The following is a 24,272-nucleotide window of genomic DNA, read 5'->3' as shown; positions in this document are numbered from 1 at the left end:
CCTCCCCACCCTGCTCACACTTTGTAACAATAGGATAGGTGGTTCCTCTCAAGGTAAGGTGAAACACATCAATATTTTTAAAAATCCACTATTCCTTCTGAGGGAATGTCTAGTCATAGGCATGACCACTGGAGATGGCAAGCAAGCCTCTGGTGACACAAGACAGTCTGGCAGCAAAGATGATCCATCCGGAGATGGCATTCTAGTGTTCTCCCACCTGGAGGGGAAGCCCTGTGCAGGCTGCAGGAATGTTACTCAGATTCTTCATTTTATACAGAATGGACTCTGAAGGTAGGGAGGGATGGAGGGCATCCACCCTATCTGGGAGCAAGCACTTGGTCCCTCCTCCACCAGTCTCCTGGCTTCTTGCAGGGGTCCCCAACCTTTTGGGCAGCAGGGACCAGTTTCATGGAAGACGACTTTTCCGTGGATGGTGGGGAGAGATGAATGGTTTCGGGATGATTCAAGCTGGGGACCCCTGCTCTAGAGTTCTGTATCTTGTTAGTGAACCACTTGACACGGGAGAAGATTAAGTGACTTATTTACAGGATTCTCATTCCAATTCTGCAGTCTTGTACCCCATAGCTAGATCAGCTAGCAGTTTGCCAAGGTTCTTTGAAAAATGATTTTTGAGGGCTGTTTATATTCCATATATGAATGCATTATTACTTATTAATCATTTTCTTATTGCCTAATTTTATTTTTGTCCATGTACGTAATTTTTCTCTTTCAGCTCTGATTAGCTCCTTAGGCTACGTTCTTATAAGGGGGTTTACTAGGAGAATGATAGAAACTATTTCAAAGCTTTTCTTTACATATTGCTAAATTGCTTTCTGAAATGTTGAATCTTTAGTCTCACCATTAGTGTTTGAGGATAATTAAACTAGCCCATTCTCATCACTGTTGTATATTTTTTCATCTCTGCCATTGTGATGAGTAAAAAACAGTAACTTGTTTTAATTTATATTTTTAATTTCTAGAATGATTCTATATATGCTTGCTTTCCATTTGCATTTGTTCTTCTATAAATAAATCAATGTCTTGTGCCCATTTTTCCATTGAGTTAGTGTTTTTCTTAACAATTTATGAGGTCATTCTACATTACATATGGCAACCATTTCTCCATTTGTTCTAAATATTTTATCCAGATTGTCTGTAGCTCTTTAACTTGAAACGATGCTTTCTAATCTCTAGACGGTTTTAACATTTGTACAGTCTAAATCGACCACTATTTTTCTCTGTAATTCCTTTTATTACTTCTTCTCATGCTTTGTTGGCTCCTAAGCAGAGATTGTGAAATAGTCAGTTCATATTATTTGGTTTCCCTTAATTTATTTCTCACATTTAAATCATTAATATGTCTGGTTAATATTGGGGTATTCTGTATAAGATAAGACTTTTATTTATTCTCCTCAAATCAGAAAAATTTAAGTATTATCAGAAAATGTAATTTGGTTCAATTCTGATATTTGGGAGTTTATGTACTAGCCCAGTATGCCTAGTTATAAGAAAAAATTTTAAATATACTAGATATTTAAGAAGGTATTTTCTCTATGTGGTATGAAATTATAAACTATGTGAATTTACTTTGTTGACTATATTATTTTATCAAATATGCTATGTAACGTCCCTTTGAATTGATCTCATGTAGCTAAGTAATATGGTGTCAAAATATGTAAAGAAAAAACTGTTTTCAGTGCTGCAGACATGCTTAGTCTTTTTTTGTCATGCAGTTTCTAACATGAAATTTAACAAGAAGTTAGATAGAAATACACTGTTCATTGCTCGCTGCTTCCATGGAAGCTCCATGTCTTCTGTAGTTTAGAACAGATAAAAATTATAGAATGAGAAGACATAATTTGGGTACAAAAAGTTTAGCTGTTTCCATTTAAGGCTGCTAAGTCAACTGTTTTGTCAGAATTAAATTCATTAACTCACCATAAATCAATAATTCAGTGTAAACCTATGTGAGGCAAATTGATCTTTTATGTTAGCATTTAATATATTAAAATGATAAACATAAATGATACTCACTGAATTGTAAGGCTGTAAATAAAATCATTTGGTTTTGGATACTGAAGGTTGTTGTTATGAAAGATTTGGGGGGAATTAATATTATTTCCTTTTTTAAAAGATTATTTTATGTTGACCATTTTTAAAGTCCTTTTTTAATTTGTTTCAATATTGCTTCTGTTTTACATTTTGGTTTTTCAGTTGCAAGGCATGTGGGATCTTAGCTTTGCAACCAGGGATTGAACTAACACCCCCTGGATTGGAAGGTGAAGTCTTAATCACTGGACCACCAGTGAAGTCCTAGTATTATTTCTAATGAAGGCAGAACTGTAGCAAATAAGTTTAGGAAGACAAGTGCTCACTGGAGTATGTTGGGTGTGAAGCAGTATAACTTCTGATCCCCCATTAAAAACATTCCTATAAAATATATGAACCAACATTATTTGAGCTACTTGGCCTTCACATGAATGTAAACATATTTACAGTTACATGTAAAGATATATTCTTGGATAGTTTGCAAAATGCATTTCTAGGGGCCAGCATTTAAAATGCTAGGCATACCTAAAAAAATACAAAATCTGCACCATAACACCTAAAAATATTAGGACTACTACATGAATCTAGATGCCATAAAAACTCAGAAATAACCAGAAGCAACACAAAAGCATTTTCATTCTATCAACTGTATGTAGGCATGGCAAGGGGCTGCCATGATGCAGAGCTGAATTTACTGACGGTATTGTGTAAATGAAGCATGGGAATTACGATAGTGTCCTTATTTGTTAACCTTGCAATCCATTAAAAAATTATAGCCTGTTGGACAGTCATAGCCTCTTTGTGAAAAGAGAGAAAGAAAATATGCTTTTGTGTTACCAGGGTATATTTTTCCTACAATTAATCTTTTTCTTCTCTTCACAATGGTCAACACAAATTACCAGGTGCACCATAATTAAGAAGAAGAACATCTCCCCCGGAAAAAGGAGTAACTCTGCACATTATTCAAAGAAATAATGTAATGTCATTGTACACTTCTGAATACAACAGCATAGACTCTGTGATCAAATGGCCACTCTCCATTTATATAAATCCTGTACCATATTTCTCTCAAGGAAAATGCAGGTGCAATTAAGTCCTATGAAATTCAATGTATAACAATTTTATCAAAACAAAGACATAAAACAAGCAGTTGGTTGACTATTTTATTTTTAAACTTCATACTTAGTTCATACTTAGTTCCTCAGTTTTCATTTGGACATTATTTACTGGTTTAGTGAATGGGGGCAGAGTATGACTTAGGTTGATAAAAAGAAAATTTAATAGTGCATTTAGGTCTGTGAATCTGAACCTTCTAGATTCATACCTTCTACTTAATGTACAGATTTCAACAGAAGAAATAGATATATTTCACTTGTTTGTTCCCCCTTATCAAAATTGTACCTTGCTCTCTGCCTCCCACCCTCAACTTTATCCCTTTCTATTGTCTTCTGGTGTCCTAAGCCAAGTTCTAGTTAAAGTGTATATAAAAGGGGGAAAAAGAAAAAAAAAAAAAAAAGAATGAAATCAGAAAAGGTTGGAGATATGTGGAATATTCTGGGAAAGTGTGTATCAACATAAAATAATGAACTGAAATGACGGTTCCTGAGAAGATAGAACACAGTCACTTCAAATCTTCCACAGAATAAACGTAGGCAACTAACAAACAAATCAAATATCTGGCTTTGCCTGTCCCTTCTGGAAGTTCCAACCCTGCCCATTTTTACCTGAGAGGCACTGATGAGAAGAAACTCGTCTAGTAATTGGCTTATGAGGATAGACTCCAAAATAAAGAGGCTTCAGTTGCTGTGACAAGATCATTTCATTCAGTTTTTTCTGCAGAATGAAATATTCTTCAGATAGTTTTGAGACCTAAAAAAGAAGGTCAGGTGTTCAATTAAATCAAGGAAAGGACTTCAGCCATCTCCACAGACACCCTGGGGATCTGATCAGTTTCTGATCGGCTCTCTGTGGGGTTCTCGTGTCCTTCTTCTCCGGGACTCCCCTTGACCCTGCTGGAGGTCAGAAAGAGTGCTCACTCGAGGAAACCTCCTGTTGTGTGCACCATCTCACATTTTCCAATCCAAACTGCCAAACACACCACCCTCCAGAAGCCTCCTCTGCTGGTGACTCCTTCCTGGGGTCCTTGAGCTCTGTCTTCCCTCCTTAACCATTCTGCTGCCCTGGCTTTTCTTTTACCTTGAGGAACCCGTCTGCTGACTTAGACTTTATTAACTCCCTCCTTTCCTGTCCAGGCTTCTTCACTTGGCTCTATTTTTTAATTTTTTAAAAACTTTTTATTTTGCGTTGGGGTACAGCCGATTAACAATGTTGTGACAGTTTCAGATGAACGGTGAAGGGACTCAGCCATACATGTACAGGTATCCACTTTCCCCCAAACTCCCCTCCCATCCAGGCTGCCACATAACATCGAGCAGAGTTCCCTGTGCTGTACAGTATGTCCTTGTTGGTTATCCACTTTAAATATCCTAGAGTGTACACGTCCATCCCAAACTCCCTACTTATCCCTTCCCCTCATCCTTCCCCCAGCAATCATAAGTTCGTTCTCTAAGTCTGTGAGTCTGTTTCTGATCTGTGAGATCACTTGCATCATTTATTTTTTGATTCCACATATAAGGGATGTCATATGGTAGAGCTACTTTCTTCCTCTTTCCATCTGGGCCCCTCTCTCTACCCAGTCTGATAACACAACCTGCTAGGTTGAAGTGGGGCTCCTACTTTTCTGTCTCTACCTCTGCTCCCGTGAGCACTGAACCCATTCCCATGCTGTTATTAGGCAGCTCTAGGTATGGTGATTGCAGCCATGAAATTAAAAGACACTCCTTGGAAGGAAAGTTATGACCAACCTAGACAGCATATTAAAAAGCAGAGACATTACTTTGCCAACAAAGGTCCCTCTGGTCAAGGCTATGGTTTTTCCAGTGGTCATGTATGGATGTGAGAGTTGGACTGTAAAGAAAGCTGAGCGCCAAAAAATTGATGCTTTTGAACTGTGGTGTTGGAGAAGACTCTTGAGAGTCCCTTGGACTGCAAGGAGATCCAACCAGTCCACCTTATAGGAGATCAGTTCTGGGTGTTCATTGGAAGGACTGATGCTGAAGCTGAAACTCCAATATTTTGGCCACCTCATGCAAAGAGTTGACTCATTGGAAAAGACCCTGATGCTGGGAGGGATTGGGGGCGGGAGGAGAAGAGGACGACAGAGGATGAGATGGTTGGATGACATCACCAACTCAATGGACATGAGTTTGAGTAAACTCTGGGAGTTTGTGATGGACAGGGAGGCCTGTCGTGCTGCGATTCATGGGGTCGCAAAGAGTCAGACATGACTGAGCAACTGAACTGAACTGGGGTAGATGCCCAATGACTGTACATCTGAACGTCTCAGTCCCAGAGCAGGTCAGGGTCCTAATCTCTGCTTCGGTCTTTAGAGTAAGCATGTTAATTACAAGGAAAGGAAAGACTTCATGTATGTTAAACTCATTATTTCCATGTGCTTACACCGAAAAGGACAGGAAGGGGCTGAATTTATCAGTGACTGGTCTATGAATAGCTAGAGGTTGGAGATGTTCAGGCCACATCCATAGCAGTCTGAGGGTGTCCACAGGCAGTTACTGTGTGTCTTGCAGGCTCAGCCACCATCAGACAATAAGTAGAGATGAGGGACTCGGGAGTAATAGGTAATAACCAATTATGATATTTCTAACCCATTACGCTATTTCTTCTATGATTTCATACACTATTGACTGACTACCCTGGTAGTACATACTCATTTACAATATGCATTTTAGAGGTCATCTAGTGACACTTCTTCACTTTACACAGGAGAATATAAGGGTGCTGACACCTAAAGGGCTCTTCTCAAGGTCAAATACCTAGAAAGAGAGAGAGCCTGAAGGGGGCAGGGACAAGGCCGTCCCTGTGATCTCTCTATAGCACTAATTTATCAGAGTTCCATGTACAGTAAGTCCCCTACCTACACACCTTCAAGTTGTGAGCTTTCAAAGATGCAAACGTGCTTTCACATGTCCAATCCCGCAAGGTCACGTGTCTGGCATACACTGTCACGTGCGTGCATGCTCCACAAGTAGCTGTGTTTTGTGTACTCCCCTGGACAGCGCTGTGTAGAGTACACTAGTGCAGTATCTTTATTTATTGCCTGTTCACTCGATGCCAGCCCCTGCAGGCCAGCTGTCGTATGGCACTACTCTACTTTTCAAGGTATTGTACTGTAAGATTAAAAATGATTTTATTTTTGTTTTTATATATTATTTTTGTGAAAAGTATTATAAGTGACAGTACAATATATATAGCTGATTGCATTCGTTGGGTACTTAGGCTAACTCTGTTGAACTTAAGAACAAACTGGACTCATGAACACACACTTGGAATGGAACTCCTTTGTATCTGGGGGACTTACTGTACACTCAGAAGAAGTTCTGTTGCCCCCTTTACAAACAGCTGAAACACACCTATGAAGAGCATGAGATATTCTTTAAGAGGGAATTTTCCTTTGTGATTTTTCTTTATGGTTCCTCATTGTTGTTATGATGGAACATGCAGATGTTCATCTTCACTGCATGTGTGTTCAATAATGCTACTCACCTGATTCTGATGCATAATTATGTCTTCTTAAAATATGGGGTAGAGAAAGCATAGATTTTAGGAGATTTTGAAAACATTTTTTAACACTATAATGGGAGATCTCAGAAACATAGAAATTTGCATTGCCAAATGCCAGCATTTTAGTAGGCTGTATCACTCAATGACTAGTCTCCTTACTTCACTACATTTCTATCATATTTTATACTGTTTTTATCATAGAAAACTATTTTAAAATATGTGGCTATTTGAATAGCACAGCCTCTGAAACGTTTTATCGAAAAGGTTTGCAGTCTCATGAAAACAGATGAAACAGTTACCAATTATTTGTTTAACTCAGTTATTGTGGAGTTCCTAGAGAGCTGTACTAGTAAACACACCTGTTTGTTTACATACCTGTTTTGAAAAAATTGCCAAATCACATGCTTCTTTTTCTGAAATTGCTTTTGCGTCTTTATCACTCTTCATCCCGATGCTACAGGGGTCCTCAAGTTTTGTGGGGTAGGAATATAAATTGTGAGTATTTCTTGCTACTTCTGTCGGTGTTGCAACGACCTTTTGATTTCTAAAAGAAGACATCCTGTCCTTCCGTAACTGCTGCCTCCTCTTGTAGCCCCGGTATTTGCTCTGAATGAATACCGCGGCTCTGTCTTCTTCCTGGGCTTGCATGGCTGGTTTCCCCTGCCTCTCCCGGACCGCCCCGTGGCTCAGATGGCTCCTCTGACGGCTGCATACAGGTGCATTCTGGGTGATCACAGATGTCTTCTTTTCTTTGTCCTTGCTATTTTCATTTTGACAAACCAACCTCTGGCTGAGACAAGGTTCTAATGTCTTTTTGCAAGAAGACTTGTTAGGACCTGGAGTCTCCTTGTCTGCTGACCAAAGTCCTGGGTAACTTGGCCTTTCTGGTAGGGTCTTCCGTTCTAGACATGCTGCTTTCAAGTCTTCGAAGTTCCTTTCCTCTGTGTACTTCTGATAAAAATTCTCGACCACTGTGTCCTCCTTTCCTATTTTCCTTATCTCACTATTTTCTTCCAAGTCTTTCATATACTTGTTACTGGCGTTTACTTCCGCCCAAGCGTCCTGCACCAGATCTAGTTCTTGCTTAGCCTCTTCCTCATACATGTTGTTCATTTTTTTCTGAGTCTCATATCCTCTGCTGTTACTTTTCACAGCATTTGTGGCTTCCCCCTCAGCTTTGAAAGTACACGTCTTCACTACAGATATACTTCCTTTATTATTAATATTTGGAGCTGGAATGACAGTTTCATTAGCAGAGACTGAGTTCTCTGTCTGTTTCTTCACAAAAGATTCCCTGTGTAAGATATACTGCGTCAGAATATACGATACTAAACTAGAGTTTATTACCTTGCTCAGCAATAGCACATGTTATGTTGGGAGAAAAGCAAAAGAGACAAAAAAACTCAAAATTAAAAACTTATCATGTCACAATAATCAAGTGTTTGCCCAAATTGTCCTCTCTAGGGACAACCATGATGGCTACTCAGATAATGAGAAAACCAGCATCAACTTAAGAGTGAGAAATAACCTAGCATAACTTCACTTACTGAGATCAAAATTCTAGAAATTTAATCACTTCAAGGAGAAAAACCAATACTGCATATTAATACATACACGTGAAACCTAGAAACATGGTATAGATGGACTTACTTGCAGGCAGGAATAGAGATGCAACGTAGAGAATGGACAGGACATGGGGTGAAGGGCGATGGAATGAAGAGAATGAACTGATGTATTTGGACTGCCATGTGTAAAATAAATAGCTAATGGGAACCTGCTGCATCGCACAGGGAGCTCAGGTCAGTGCTCTATGAGGACCTAGATGAGTAGAATGAAGGAGGGGATGTGAAGAAAGTCCAAGAAGGAGGAGACATGTGTGTATACATACAGCTGATTCACTTCATGGTAGAGCTGAAACTAATACATTGTAAAGCAACTATATCCCAATTAAAAATAAAGAGATATGTTCTTTTCCGAACAAAGTACCTACAGTGAGAAGTGTGTAAACTATATAGTGTAGAAACTATATCTAAATTTGAGACCAGTACTGGGGATGTTCATTAGGCTGGCATGCTGTACTTTGATAACCTCTATGTCTACGGATCACAGAAAATATCTTACAAAATTAAAGGAAAAGCAGTGTTCCTGTTACAGTTCATGATCTTGTAATATGCTGGCCAAAATTTCACAGCTGTGCCTTTATTAATATCCTTTCCAAAGGATTTTCCCTTAACTTGAAAATAAGACTTTTTTTTAAAGAAGGAAAGTGTGGTTATTGGAATGAAATGCCAACAAACTCTCAAATAGGATAAAGGACACAGAAGTGGCCACGGGGTGTCCACTGACATTTAATGCCTCACTGTTAGGAACCCAGTTAGGTATGAGAAAGACTGTGGACTTTATTTCATGACTTTCCAGTGTGAAAAATCTATAATGTCAAGAGAGTATAAGAATGAATATTATTTTACCTTTTATTTTCAAAGTTTTTCTTGTAGTCAAATTCCTGATCTTGAGCCTGAATGGTTTTTACTGCTGTGTTTTGTGTGTTAACAATTTCCTTCCTTTGTTTCCTGGCTAGATGGCCTCTTGCAGCTGAAACATACAAAGCCCAGAGTAATGTTAATGATAATACATAATAAATATTACTTCAATGGGTAGAAACAAATGAATTTTGACCATCAATGTCAAAGAGGAAAATGAAATTAAAGACTACAAATAAAATAGGTTCGTAAGAAAATATGGGACTCATTAAAAAGACTGTTCCAGATGACAAGCTTTAGCAAGAAAATAAAGTACCTTTCATGTTAAGGGAGTATTAATATGAAACTAAAATGATAGAGATGGCCTAAGTTGATGAAAAAGACAAAATGGACTCACTCATTTCTTTAAAATCTTCTGATGTTTATGTTCCTTTCATTTTTGCCATGTTCAAATTATTCATGGGAGAAAATCCCTATTATTTAAGTACATGGCTTGGACCTTTTGGCCAATTATCTTTGGAGCCAGATATATTTCAAAATTCAGATTTAAAGTTTAAAAAAATTTTTTAGAAAAGTAATTCAGGACAAATTAACATATATTTGGTAACATTCCCCATGGCAATTCAGCATTTCATAATCAAACACATGATTATTTTGCTGGAAAAACACACAGTTGTTACTAACTGGGATGAATAAAGGACTATGAATATTAGGTCATGTTTTGCTTTCAAGTGAATTATGAAAAATCTCTTTTCTCAGTGTTTTATGAAGTTTGGAATTGAGGATAAAGAATTAAATCTCAGTTATAGGGTTTTCATTTTTAATGACCCAGTGAGAAGTTAAGGGCTTAAAAGTTGATGAGCTTTTACAGATTGACAGAAGTGGACCTCGAATCTCTTGAATGTTAGTCAGCTGCTCTGCCCACCATGGCAGTGTTCCTCAGAATGTAGGTTGCAAATAAATGGTGGATCATAAAGTCAATTTACTGGGCCAGATCTAGCATCTAGAAATGAAATGGAATAAATCAGAATAGAAAACTATCAGAGTGCATTGTGCATAGTATGTATATTGGGTTACAGAGTAAAATACACTTTTTACTATGGATATTTAGTCGAAAGTCTTTAAAAGATACTGTATCAAACCATGCTGGATTCTAAATTTTGCTTCTTATAGAAAAACAGAAAGTGAAATCCAAACTCCATTAATATGTTTAATAAAAACTTGTGAAATATGACTATAAATATTCTTTCCCTATGGTTAATAGAAAGAAATGGATGCCCTTTAACAAAATGAGATTTCATTAAGTTGTCAAAAATTATGGCAAGTGTAACCTTTGGAATAAAATAGGGAAAATAATATTGTCCAATGGGTTATAATAATATGAGTCTTGAAATGTACAATTAATCCAGTGTCTTGCACAATAGGTCAATTGTGTTTCAATGTGACAGCAAACTTAAAAATTATTCTGTTTAAAACAAAACATTTATTCAGATATTAAAAGTGTCAATCTCTAAAACAATCATTCAGATTTAATACAGAGACAGTATCAACAGTTTGAAATTAAACACAAAACCTACATAAGACTGGAGGTTTGTAAGTAAGATTTGATTTCATGCCTACATCTAAACATAGCATTATATTTTGTTACACAATGAGATGCTCTGAGTGGTTACCTGACTGTATTATTATCGCACTCTCTTTCCTTTTCTCCTGTATTTTTTGGTATCTTCTTGAACCCAAGAATCCTCTGACACAGGCTTGAATCAAAATCAGCTTGTCAATGGCTTCCTTTCGCATTAAATTTAACTGTTCCACATGATAATACTTAAGGAACACCTTAAAAGAATTAAAATAAAATGCAAATAAAACTATGGCATGCAGGTATGAACAGTCGTGTGGTGATCAGATTATGTTCAAGATATTTTTTTTTTATTTTGGAAATCATTATCTTTTGCTTCTTTGGCCTGGATGCTGCTATCACCTTATAGATTTTTATGCTTGAAGACAGTCCCTCTTTGAGGTCGCACAGAGTCCGACACGACTGAACGACTAACACTTTCACTGTTACATAGTTTAACAATCATACTGTTTCTTTGCAATAGGTATCTAGCTTTTGTTGGATGGCCCAGTGTGAGTGGAAGATATCAAACTCTTTCGTAAAAGTGTTAGCAATAGATACTCTGGGCAAAGCTAACTTTTATGCTATTTTGAAAGGAAACAAATTCCCCAAACTTAAAAATTCTTACAAACCTATTTGTAAGACAGAGGACAATTATAGTTATAGGAGTTCATTCACCACTTGTGTATTGAGACCTATGCTATATACTTTTCTGCAAGGATACCAGGAGCACTTTCTGCAAGGATACCAGGGGCACTGCCCTCAGAGGCTCACAGAGCTGTCAGTGGCGAGAATAAGGCAGAGAGAGGGCCCCATGGAGAAACTAATAACTTTCTCGCTGGACCCAGTGGCCACCAGAAAGACCGAAGGACTGATTTTCGATGATTCTAAAATCAAAATGAATGGAAGCAACAGGGGAGCCTGAAGACTTGGAGTTGTTCAGCTATGAGTTTTCCGCCACCCCCAGGAAACAGGAAGGTATATTTTTTTCTTTTAATGGTTCAATGTACTAATGAAAATCACCTCAAAGAGAGCTGATTGAATCCACTAAGAAACTCACTTAAATTCAAATTTAAGAGCTGAGTCATGAGACCTGGTGACCCTGACTAGAGAACTCTCCCAGTACTCTGAAGCCTGGCACCAAGGGCCAACAGTTTAACATTACAGGTCTTGACTGAATTTAGTTTTAATTTCTACAGCCTCTAGATGTTAATATATTTAATCCATTCTACTGTTGACAATTCATTTAAAATTCAATCTATCTAAAAAGGTCATTTTTTTTTTGTACAACATTAGAAATGTTCCTATATTGAATCCGTCCTAATGAGTTGGAAAAGGTGAAGTGGAAAAATACAAATAGCTTTAAAATGCTACTTAAATATCATGAAAAACTGGAACTGCAAAGGCCTTTTTACAAGTTAAAACTCCATTTGAAGTTAGGCATGTGTTTCAGACCATAAGTCATGAGATTTCAGCCAGAAAAATTCATCTTTGTGAGAATCTGAAACAAAATGGTGTGAGAAAAATACAGATTAAAAAATATCTTTTTTTAAAAAAATATTTTTTAATGCTCAGAAACTCCCCTCACTAAATACTAAGGTAAATATGGACTACTGAATATGGACTATGGGCTTCCCTGATAGTTCAGTTGGTAAAGCATCCACCTGCAATGTGGGAGACCCCGGTTCGATTCCAGTGTTGGGAAGATCTGCTGGAGAAGGGATAGGCTACCCACTCCAGTGTTCTTAGGCTTCCCTTGTGGCTCAGCTGGTAAAGAATCCGCCCACAATGTGGGAGACCTGGGTTTGATCCCTGGGTTGGGAAGATCCCCTGGAGAGGGGAAAGGCTACCTACCCACTCCAATATGCTGGCCTGGAGAATTCCTTGGACTGCTTTAGTCCATGGGGTCGCAAAGAATTAGACACGACTGAGCAACTTTCACTTCACTGAAGTGAAGGAGGACACTCAGTATAAGATAAAACACTTAAAAACTCCCTAATTCTTTTCAGGACTAACTTCTCTTTTTTAAAATTAATTTTTATGGGAGTATAGTTGATTTACAATGTTGTATTAGTTCTTGCTATAAAGTGAATCAGTTACAAGAAAGACAAATATCATATGATATTGCTTATATGTGGAATATAAAAAATATAGTACAAATGAACTTATTCACAAAACAGAAATAGAGTCACAGATGTAGAAAACTAATGGTTATCAAGGAGGAAATGAGTGGGGGAATAAATTAGGAGACTGGATTGACAAATAGATATTACTATATGTAAAATAGATAACTAACAGGCCTAACTTTTTATCTGAACATTATGAAAATCCTGTCCCACACCTCCTGCAGCTAATACAAATATCCTGGCAAATGTGGAATTTCAGTTCACATCTATGGTGTGGCTGATAGAGGTTACTCTTGAGTGGTCAATCTGAGTACCTCTGTCTTAGCTTGGCTCTTTTTTCTCCATCCTCCCCAATGATACATTTAGTGTCCTCCCAGGACTTGGTACCATGTTTATCTCCTTATTTCCAACTTGTTTGTAACGCTCTGAGGATATTTGAGAAGCAAATGCATCCTTTTTCCAAGAACCCACCTGTCTTACTTCCATATTCAAAATGAATGATGATTTTGTACTTCATTCTTTAAGAGGTTAAATAAGCTAAGATCTCACATGCTCTCAAATTTGACACATAAACATTCCAGTATCCAAATCCTATAGTGTGTCTAGTAATAACATTTCACTCCAGATAAATTTCAAGTTTACAACAAAAACAGATTTGAGAATTAGGAAAAAAAGAAAAACAGAATCCTACTGAATTCATTATGATTTTCAACAGCTTTCTGACTATATTTGGTGGTAATAAAATAGAGAAAATAAAAAATTTTCTAGACTCATACGTTCCACCCTTTTGGGGATAAATCTTCAAGATATACTTTTCTTGAATTTATTAAAAGAAATCTGTATAAGAGCAAAATATTTAATTCTGCTGAAGAAAGAAACCTTTACAAATTTATCCATTTTCTTTCCCTATTACAAGCTAGAGATTCTACAACACGAAAAGCTGTGATATTTTCTATCATTACATATGTAATTTTCCATACATCCACTATAAGTATTACTTTTTTTCTTTGAAAAGCACATGAAAACATTACTTTGGTTTTCCCAAGAGCCCAGTTATCAAGACCAGCTTTTTCCAAAATGGCGGCACACGTGTCAGGACTCAATGGAGGCTCTTCACACCACTTGTAGCAGAGAACCTGGTACCTTTGAAAGCGAGAGAAGGCTAGTTAGTATTTCATAAAAGTTCAGAGTCTCAGGAGCCTAGTGGGTCCTTCAGGCTTCTTAGAACAATTCTTCAGTAAACTGAATTCCATACTATCTACTTGTGTAATTTGTGTTTTTCACTTCAGTGATTCCTTTTCAACATATGATCTTTTAGTGATAAAGCCTTAACTGGTTTTTTCCCATCCTAATCCCAAGTGTTCTTTCCTTGTGTCCCCAACATTCCCATCCCACCCTGGCCTCCCATTTCTCCTTCTCCCTCTCAGTCTCTTCAACGGGCCTCATATTTAGACTTTCTGCTTAAATGTTAGATTTTTCTGAGTTCTGTTTCTTATTAAGCTTTCTCCATGTGTGTCTCATCTACATGCATGACTCTAACTGTTCCCTATATGTGATGACTCCTATACATACAGCCTCAGCCCTGTTTTCATAAAAAGGAAACATATTACTCATGGTTGCCTCCTAGACACCCGCACCTGCTTATCCCACAGACACTTCAGACTCTGCAAGATGCATCACCTTTTCTTTCCTCTGCTAGTGCCTATCTCCGTGAATGATGTCAACCCTTCTTAAAAGTGAAAGTCACTCAGTCATGTCTGACTCTTTGCGGCCCCACGGACTATACAGTCCATGGAATTCTCCAGGCCAGAATACTGGATTGGCTAGCCTTTCCCTTCTCCGGGCAATTTTCCCTACCCAGGGATTGAACCCAGGTCTCCTGCACTGCAGGCAGATTCTTTACCCTTCTTAATAAGGCTCTAAGACTAGGAATCTGTGTGTCATCCTAGATTCTCCCCTATTCTTCACTCATTGCATCCAACCAGATTGTGCTTTGCTGTGCCTCTTGATTTAAACCCAACATACTGACTCTACTTTGTTTTTATGAGTTCACTTCATGGTTTATATGGTAGCATTTGAGACCACAGCACAGGCGGTATTAAGTAACTTGGGGAGTTTGGGACTGAAGCAAAAATAATAATGAAGATAGTTATAGCTGAAACGTATTGTCCATATTTGGTTCTATCTGTAGCCTTCATAAATATTGCATCATTCAGGGCTCATGACCACCTATACAGTAGATGCTAACTAACATCATCACCCTTATCTGCAGATGGAAGACTGATGCTCAAATGTTACTCAAGTAACGCTGAACAAGGTCACACGTTTAGCATAAATGGCAGAACTGGGATTCAAATCTGGATTTTCTCACTTCAAAGCATGTGTACTTCTCCCTTCGCTAAATTCTGTTTGTGTTAGAGCTCTGACAGCCAAACAATTGTGCATCGGTGACTGGTGGAAAAATGGATCCAACTTCAGTAGCTTTTTAGTATAATATAAGGCCTCATTAGAAACAACTACAGTAAAAACCCAGTCTCTTATGCAAAGTAAGTTCATGTTGTGTGTCTTCCTTTAGGATTATCTCTTTGTCACACAATGGAAGAGTTTATCCATAACAGAATGGACAAAGGGTCTGATGATTTTACATCTTACAAGGAGGGTTAGTCAAAGGATAAGGCTGGACAGGGAAGGTTATTTAGTCCTATTTACACCTCCACAGGGCCTGTGCAAACTGTCCTGCCTTCCTAAGAGTCTATGCCAATTCAGATGACAGTTTTCAAATTTGTGACAGAGAAAAGGCTTATTAGCCTTTTATTTCTGGAGCTTTCTAGATTCAGAACAAATATTCATATGTTCTCCAGAAATTTAGTTTTTTTTCCTTATTCACTTATCATATAGTAATTTGCTATTCTATAATAGCATGGGGTTGAAAGCATATTCAAAAACTTATTCTCACTTCTGACCTTCCAAATAAGTAATGCTCAACTGCTCAGTCATGTCCAACTCTTTGCAACTCCATAAACTGTAGCTCACCAGGTTACTCTGTCCATAGGATTCTCCAGGCAAGAATACTGGAGTGGGTTACCATTTCTTTCTCCAAAGTAATACAATACATCAACTACAAAATCATCAAGAAAATAAGTTCAGCTCTTCTACAGTCCATGTTGTAAAACCACGGATAGTTTTGAAACTCCTGGTTTAGTCTGGTATTCAGGGCTCTCTCTTAATAACATTAACCTGATCAGTTTTCCCATTTGATCCCATCTTAATCACTCCTGTCACTTCACTAACACACACTGCTAAGCCAGTCTCACCCACATCCCTCTGGTTTTCGAAGCACCAACTTCTACACAGAGATGGTCCCTTCCTGTCTTCTCCATAACCATGCCCCCCACCAGATCCCACTGCAGCACTTTTTCTTGATCTTCTTATCAGCCTTCGTGGAGATCAGCCTTCACTTTCCTAAACTCTTATACTACAAACCATCTCTTTGGATCTTGGTATTTATTACCCTACACTGTTTACTAACTTTCCATGTCTATGGCTCCGAGAATCCTAACTGGATTGTTCATTCTTGAGGACTAAGTAAGTGTTACAACTCACTGTCTTCCAGAATAGATGTGAAAGTGTTAGTCACTGAGTCATGTTTGACTCTTTGCAACCCCATGGACTATAGCCTGCCAGGCTACTCTGTCCGTGGGATTCTCCAGGCAAGAATACTGGAGTGGGGATAGCCATTCCCTTCTCCAGGGTATCTTCCCAAACAGGGATCAAACCTTGGTCTCCTGCATTGCAGGCAGACTCTTTACTGTCTGGGCCATGAGACTAGATACAGGTAGAGAAACAGAGAAAAGGGGAAGAAAAAAGAGGATTCCCTGGCAGTCCAGTGGTTAGGACTCCATGCTTACACTGCATGGGGCATGGGTTCAATTTCTAGTCAGGGAACTAAGATCCTCCATGGCAAAAAGTAAATAAATATGCTGTCTCATTTAGCATCACAAATAACCTTGTGAACATAACAGGTACCATACAAAAAAGAAAAAAATGGACTTAAAATAACTTTCAAAATATTAATCTAGGTTAGGTTAATTCCAGTATATTCCAAGTAGATAATTCTTTTTTTAGTTGCTGAACTTCATCTTAAAAAATCTATAAGCCACATTTAAGGTCTATTGAGTCTTCAAAAAAGTACAGATAATCACAACTTCCTTTCAATTTCTAATATACTAAAGGTCGATAATTGTGCTTACAATACAATAAAGAAACAAAATTCACTATCTTCCCTAGTATTTAGCACAGTGCTTTGTGTATAAAAATAGTCACTGAAGTTTAAGGGTACATCTCTTAAAATTAAATTAATGTTATTTATATTGATAGTTGAGCAAGTTAAAATGAACTCTTTAGAAAAATGAAAAATGTGATGATAAGGTCAAATTTTAATTTGCGGAGGTGGTCCTAAGATGGCGGAGGAATAGGATGGCGAGACTACTTTCTCTCCCACAAATTCATTGAAAGAATATTTAAATGCTGAGCAAACTCCACAGAAAAACTTCTGAATTCTGGCAGAGGACATCAGGCACCCAGAAAGGCAGCCCATTGTCTTCAAAAGGAGATGGAGAAGTCTTGAGGCTACTGTAAGAGTAAGACTGAAAACCAGAGGCAGGAGGCTTAAGTCCAAATCCTGAGAACACCAGAGAACCCCTGAATCCAGGGAACATTAATTGATAGGAGCTCATCAAACCCCTCATACCTACACTGAAACCAGGCACCACCCAAGGGCCACCAAGCTCCAGAGCAAGGCATACCACACAAATTCTCCAGCAACAGAGGAACATAACCCTGAGACTCAATATACAGGCTGACCAAAGTCACAACAAACCCACTGATATCTCAAAGCTCATTACTGGACACTTCATTGCACTCCAGAGGGAAGAAATCCAGCTCCACCCACCAGAACACTGACATGAGCTTCCCTAAACAGAAAACGTTGACAAGCCACCCATCCAACCCCATCCACAGTGAGGAAACTCCACAATAAAGAGGAACCACAAACTGCCAGAATACAGAAAGGCCACCCCAAACACAGCAATATAAACAAGGTGAAAAGGCAGAGAAATAATCAACAGGTAAAAGAACAGAATAAATGCCCACCAAACCAAACAAAAGAGGAAGAGACGGGGAATCTACCTGATAAAGAATTCAGAATAACGATAGTGAAAATGATCCAAAATCTTGAAAACAAAATGGAGTTACAGATAAATAGCCTGGAGACAAGGATTGAGAAGATGCAAGAAATGTTTAACAAGGACCTAGAAGAAATAAAAAAAGAGTCAATATATAATAAATAATGCAATAAATCAGATCAAAAACACTGGAGGGAACCAATAGTAGAATAATGGAGGCAGAAGATAGGATAAGTGAGGTAGAAGATAGAATGGTAGAAATAAATGAAACAGGGAGGAAAAAAGAAAAAAGAATTAAAAGAAATGAGGACAACTTCAGAGACCTCTGGAACAATGTTAAATGCCCCAACATTTGAGTCATAAGAGTCCCAGAAGAAGAAGACAAAAAGAAAGACCATGAGAAAATACTTGAGGAGATAATAGTTGAAAACTTCCCTAAAATGGGGAAGGAAATAATCACCCAAGTCCAAGAAACCCAGAGTCCCAAATAGGATAAACTCAAGGCGAAACACCCCAAGACACATATTAATCAAATTAACAAAGGTCAAACACAAAGAACAAATATTAAAAGCAGCAAGGGAAAAACAACAAATAATGCACAAGGGGATTCCCATAAGGATAACAGCTGATCTTTCAATAGAAACTCTTCAGGCCAGAAGGGAATGGCAAGACATACTTAAAGTGATGAAAGAAAATAACCTAAATCCCAGATTACTGTACCCAGTAAGGATCTCATTCAAATATGAAGGAGAAATCAAAAGCTTTAGAGACAAGCAAAAGCTGAGAGAATTCAGCACCACCAAACCAGCTCTCCAACAAATGCTAAAGGATCTTCTCTAGACAGGAAACGCAGAAAGGGTGTATAAACATGAACCTAAAACAATAAAGTAAATGGCAACGGGACCATTCTTATCAACAATTACCTTAAATGTAAATGGGCTGAATGCCCCAACCAACAGACAAAGACTGGCTGAATGGATACAAAAACAAGATCCCTATATATGTTGTCTACAAGACACCCTTGTCAAAATAAGGGACACATACAGATTGAAAGTGAAGGGCTGGAAAAAGATACTCCATGCAAATAGAGACCAAAAGAAAGCAGGAGTAGCAATACTCATATCAGATAAAATAGACTTTAAAACAAAGGCTGTGAAAAGAGACAAAGATGGACACTACATAATGATCAAAGGATCAATCCAAGAAGAAGATAAAACAGCTATAAATATATATGCACCCAACATAGGAGCACCACAATATGTAAGACAAATGCTAACAAGTATGAAAGGGGAAATTAACAATAACACAAAAATAGTGGGAGACTTAAATACCCCACTCACAACTATGGAGGATCAACTAAACAGAAAATTAACAAGGAAACACAAACTTTAAATGATACAATAGACCAGTTAGACCTAATTGATATCTATAGGACATTTCACCCCAAAACAATGAATTTCACCGTTTCCTCAAGCACACATGGAACCTTCTCCAGGATAGATCACATCCTGGGCCATAAATCTAGCCTTGGTAAATTCAAAAAAATTGAAATCATTCCAAGCATTTTTTCTGACCACAATGCAGTAAGATTAGATGTCAATTACAGGAGAAACACTATTAAAAATTCCAACATTTGGAGGCTGAACAACACGCTACTGAATAAACAACAAATCACAGAAGAAATCAAGAGAAATCAAAATATGCATTGAAATGAATGAAAAGGAAAACACAACAACCCAAAACCTATGGGACACTGTAAAAGCAGTGCTAAGGGGAAGGTTCATAGCAATACAGGCTTACCTCAAGAAACAAGAAAAAAGTCAAATAAATAACCTAACTCTACACCTAAAGCAACTTGAAAAGGAAGAAATTATGAACCCCAAGGTTAGTAGAAGGAAACAATTCTTAAAAATTAGGGCAGAAATAAATGCAAAAGAAATAAAAGAGACCATAGGAAAAATCAACAAAACCAAATGCTGGTTCTTTGAGAAGATAAATAAAATTGACAAACCATTAGCCAGACTCATCAAGAAACAAAGGGAGAAAAATCAAATCAACAAAATTAGAAATGAAAATGGAGCGATCACAACAGACAACACAGAAATACAAAGGATCATAAGAAACTATTATCAGCAACTATATACAAATAAAATGGACAACTTGGAAGAAATGGACAAATTCTTAGAAAAGTATAACTTTCCAAAATTGAACCAAGAAGAAATAGAAAATCCTAACAGACCCATCACAAGCATGGAGATTGAAACTGTAATCAGAAATCTTCCAACAAACAAAAGCCCAGGACCAGATGGCTTCACAGCTGAATTCTACCAAAAATTTAGAGAACTAACACCTATCCTATTCAAACTCTTCCAGAAAATTGCAGAGGAAGGTAAACTTCCAAACTCATTCTATGAGTTCACCATCACCCTAATACCACAACCAGACAAAGATGCTACAAAAAAAGAAAACTACAGGCCAATATCACTGATGAACATGGATGCAAAAATCCTTAACAAAATTCTAGCAAACAGAATCTAACAACATATGAAAAAGATCATATGTTATGACCAAGTGGGCTTTGCCCCAGGGATGCAAGGATTCTTCAAAATCCGAAAATCAGTCAATGTAATGCACAACATTAACAAATTGAAAAATAAAAACTGTTTGATTATCTCAATAGATGGAGAGAAAGTCTTTGACAAAATTCAACATTCATTTATGATAAAAAAAAACTCTCCAGAAAGCAGGAATAGAAGGAACATATCTCAACACAATAAAAGCTATATATGACAAACCCTCAGCAAACATTATCCTCAATGGTGAAAAATTGAAAGCATTTCCCCTAAAGTCAGGAACAAGACAAGGGTGCCCACTCTCACCACTACTATTAAACATAGTGTTGGAAGTTTTGGCCACAGCAATCAGAGCAAAAAAAGAAATAAAAGGAATCCAGATTGGAAAAGAAGGAGGAAAACTCTGTTTGCAAATGACATGATCCTCTACATAGAAAACCCTAAAGACTCCACCAGAAAATTACTAGAGCTAATCAATGAATATAGTAAAGTTGCAGGATATAAAATTAACACACAGAAATCCCTTGCATTCCTATACAGTAACAATGAGAAAACGGAAAGAGAAATTAAGGAAACAATTCCATTCACCACTGCAATGAAAAGAATAAAATACTTAGGAATATATCTACCTAAAGAAACAAAATACCTATATATAGAAAACTATAAAACACTGGTGAAATAAATCAAAGAGGACAGAAACAGATGGATAAATATATCATGTTCATGGATCGGAAGAATCAATATAGTGAAAATGAGCACACTACCCACAGCAATCTATAGATTCAATGCAATACCCATCAAGCTACCAATGGTATTTTTCAGAGAACTAGAACAAATAATTTCACAATTTGTATGGAAATTCAAAAAACCTCAAATAGCCAAAGCAATCTTGAGAAAGAAGAATGGAACTGGAGGAATCAACCTGCCTGACTTCAGGCTCTACTACAAAGCCACAGTCATCAAGACAGTATGGTACTAGCATAAAGACAGAAATACAGATCAATGGAACAAAATAGAAAGCCCAGAGATAAACCCATGCACCTATGGACACCTTATCTTTGACAAAGGAGGCAAGAAAATACAATGGAGAAAAGATAATCTTTTTAATAAGCGGTGCTGGGAAAACTGGTCAACCACTTGTAAAAGAATGAAACTAGAACACTTTCTAACACCATACACAAAAATAAACTCAAAATGGATTAAAGATCTAAAAGTAAGACCAGAAACTATTAAACTCCTAGAGGAAAACATAGGCAAAACACTCTCTGACATAAACCACAGCAGGATCCTCTATGACCTCCCAGAATATTGGAAATAAAAGCAAAAATAAACAAATAGGACCTAATTAAAATTAAAAACTTCTGCACAACAAAGGAAACTATAAGCAAGGTGAAAAGACAGCCTTCAGAATGGGGGATAATAATAGCAAATGAAATAATAAACAAAGAATTAACCTCAAAAATATACAACTCCTGCAGCTCAATTCTAGAAAAATAAAAGACACAATCAAAAAGTGGGCCAAAGAACTAAACAGACATTTCTCCAAAGAAGACATACAGATGGCTAACAAACACATGAAAAGATACTCAACATCACTCATTATCAGAGAAATGCAAATCAAAACCACAATGAGGTACCACTTCAGGCCAGTCAGAATGGCTGCTATCCAAAAGTCTACAAACAATAAATGCTGGAGAGGGTGTGGAGAAAAGGCAACCCTCTTACACTGTTGGTGGGAATGCAAACTAGTACAGCCACTATGGAGAACAGTGTAGAGATTCCTTAAAAAACTGGAAATAGAACTGCCTATGACCCAGCAATCCCACTGCTGGGCATACACACTGAGGAAACCAGAATTGAAAGAGACACGTGTACCCCAGTGTTCATCGTGGCACTGTTTACAATAGCCAGGACATGGAAGCAACCTAGATGTCCACTGGCAGACGAATGGATAAGAAAGCTGTGGTATATATACACCATGGAATATTACTCAGTCATTAAAAAGAATACATTTGAATAAGTTCTAATGAGGTGGATGAAACTGGAGCCTATTATACATAGTGAAGTAAGCCAGAAAGAGAAATACCAATACAGTACACTAATGCATATATATGGAATTTAGAAAGATGATAACAATAACCCTGTGTGTGAGACAGCAAAAGAGACACAGATGTATTGAACAGTCTTTTGGACTCTGTGGGAGAGGGAGAGGGTGGGATGATATGGGAGAATGGCATTGAAACATGTAAATTATCATGTGTGAAATGAATCACCAGTCCAGGTTCGATGCATGATACAGGATGCTTGGGGCTGGTGCACTGGGATGACCCAGAGGGATGGGATGGGGAGGGAGGTAGGAGGGGGGTTCAGGATGGGGAACACATGTACACCCATGACTGATTCATGTCAATGTATGGCAAAACCAATACAATATTGTAAAGTAAAATAAATTAATTAATTAATTAAAAAAAAACAAAAACAATAAAACTACAAAAAAAATTTAATTTGCTATTTGAAACTCAAGAACATGTGGGTTACCTGCTTTTGTGTACAGAATGGAGAATTTCCCTATGTTTCCTGGGTCTCCCAGCTGAAAACAGACAGTTCCAGCCCCTATTAAGAGTTACCTTCTCTTTTGATACACAATCACTTTTGTGCTTTCTTTCTAGAACATCTGAGTCATTTTCTTTCTGTTTCCTATCATTCTTCTCAAGAATTTTTATATAAAATGTCCAAGGAAACTTAAAAAGAAGTTCACACACCGTTTTATAAAGTTGGCAAAAAGTATCCTATGTGAATATCCCAGCCTTCGGATTCTTGCTGTTTCCAGAATGCCTGTGTAGCGAAGCTGGAGCACAACCTTTTCTTTGTCATATTTTCTTGCCTGACGTTCATTATTTGGTTTGATGCAGCGGACGAAGTGAGGTTGGCCAACCACCATTTTAGATAACAAATCCATCAGAGAATACTGTAATATGCAACAAAAATAAAATTCCCAGCATAGCATATAAACACTTAGGAGACTGCACATCTTTCTTTTAATTAAAAGAATAAAATCTGAAAACTGAGTGTTATACAGTAATATATAATTTTTATTAATGCATATAATTAACATATGCATTAATAAAAATTGTATTTACGGTATTTTTAAAATATACTATATTTATGATATTTACTATTAAAAATGTAGAAGCAATAGCTAGGAATGTATGTATTAAAAGGTTTCCTGTAAATTCTTAAGGCAACTTTAATTAATAGATAATATTATTTTCTCTTACCACAACTTTTATTAATAGGCTTAATTAACATGAAAATGTTACATATTAATTTCAAGGCTGGTGCTTGGGACTGGAAAGGTCCTGAATATTATTTTTTATATAGTTTGTTTAGAAGTAATTATATCCTCTCAGGGAAATTTGACAAATTACAATATTTAGGCACACAATCTGGTTTCCTCCTTATACTATTAATTTCCTTGTCTAGCTCTTTTTTTTTCCCTAAGAAAGTACAAAATCCTTGTCAGTTATCATCTCCTAGGTTAAAACAAGGACTGAGAAGTTAATGCACTTTAATATATAAGACACAGTTATTGGTGGGAATGC

The 24,272-nt window shown here is 37.3% G+C and overlaps 1 protein-coding gene across 1 annotated transcript in view; it reads right to left on the bottom strand.

The window, feature by feature from the left end:
• MYO3A (myosin IIIA) overlaps window positions 1–24,272 on the bottom strand; it is a 167,248-nt gene that overhangs the window by 16,816 nt on the left and 126,160 nt on the right. Inside the window, exons 24-29 of the mRNA XM_065919145.1 lie at window positions 23,433–23,638; window positions 13,946–14,057; window positions 10,844–11,006; window positions 9,159–9,282; window positions 7,066–7,984; window positions 3,774–3,918 (exon numbers count right to left, since the gene is read on the bottom strand). Of these exons, the coding sequence (XP_065775217.1) occupies window positions 3,774–3,918; window positions 7,066–7,984; window positions 9,159–9,282; window positions 10,844–11,006; window positions 13,946–14,057; window positions 23,433–23,638 (1,669 nt within the window). The remainder of the gene's footprint in view (window positions 1–3,773; window positions 3,919–7,065; window positions 7,985–9,158; window positions 9,283–10,843; window positions 11,007–13,945; window positions 14,058–23,432; window positions 23,639–24,272) is intronic.

Source organism: Muntiacus reevesi, chromosome 2, assembly GCF_963930625.1.
Source record: "Muntiacus reevesi chromosome 2, mMunRee1.1, whole genome shotgun sequence".
In the NCBI taxonomy this organism is placed as follows: domain Eukaryota; kingdom Metazoa; phylum Chordata; class Mammalia; order Artiodactyla; family Cervidae; genus Muntiacus; species Muntiacus reevesi.
The sequence above is the reverse complement of the archived record's forward strand: the minus strand, read 5'-3'. Positions and strand labels throughout refer to the sequence as shown.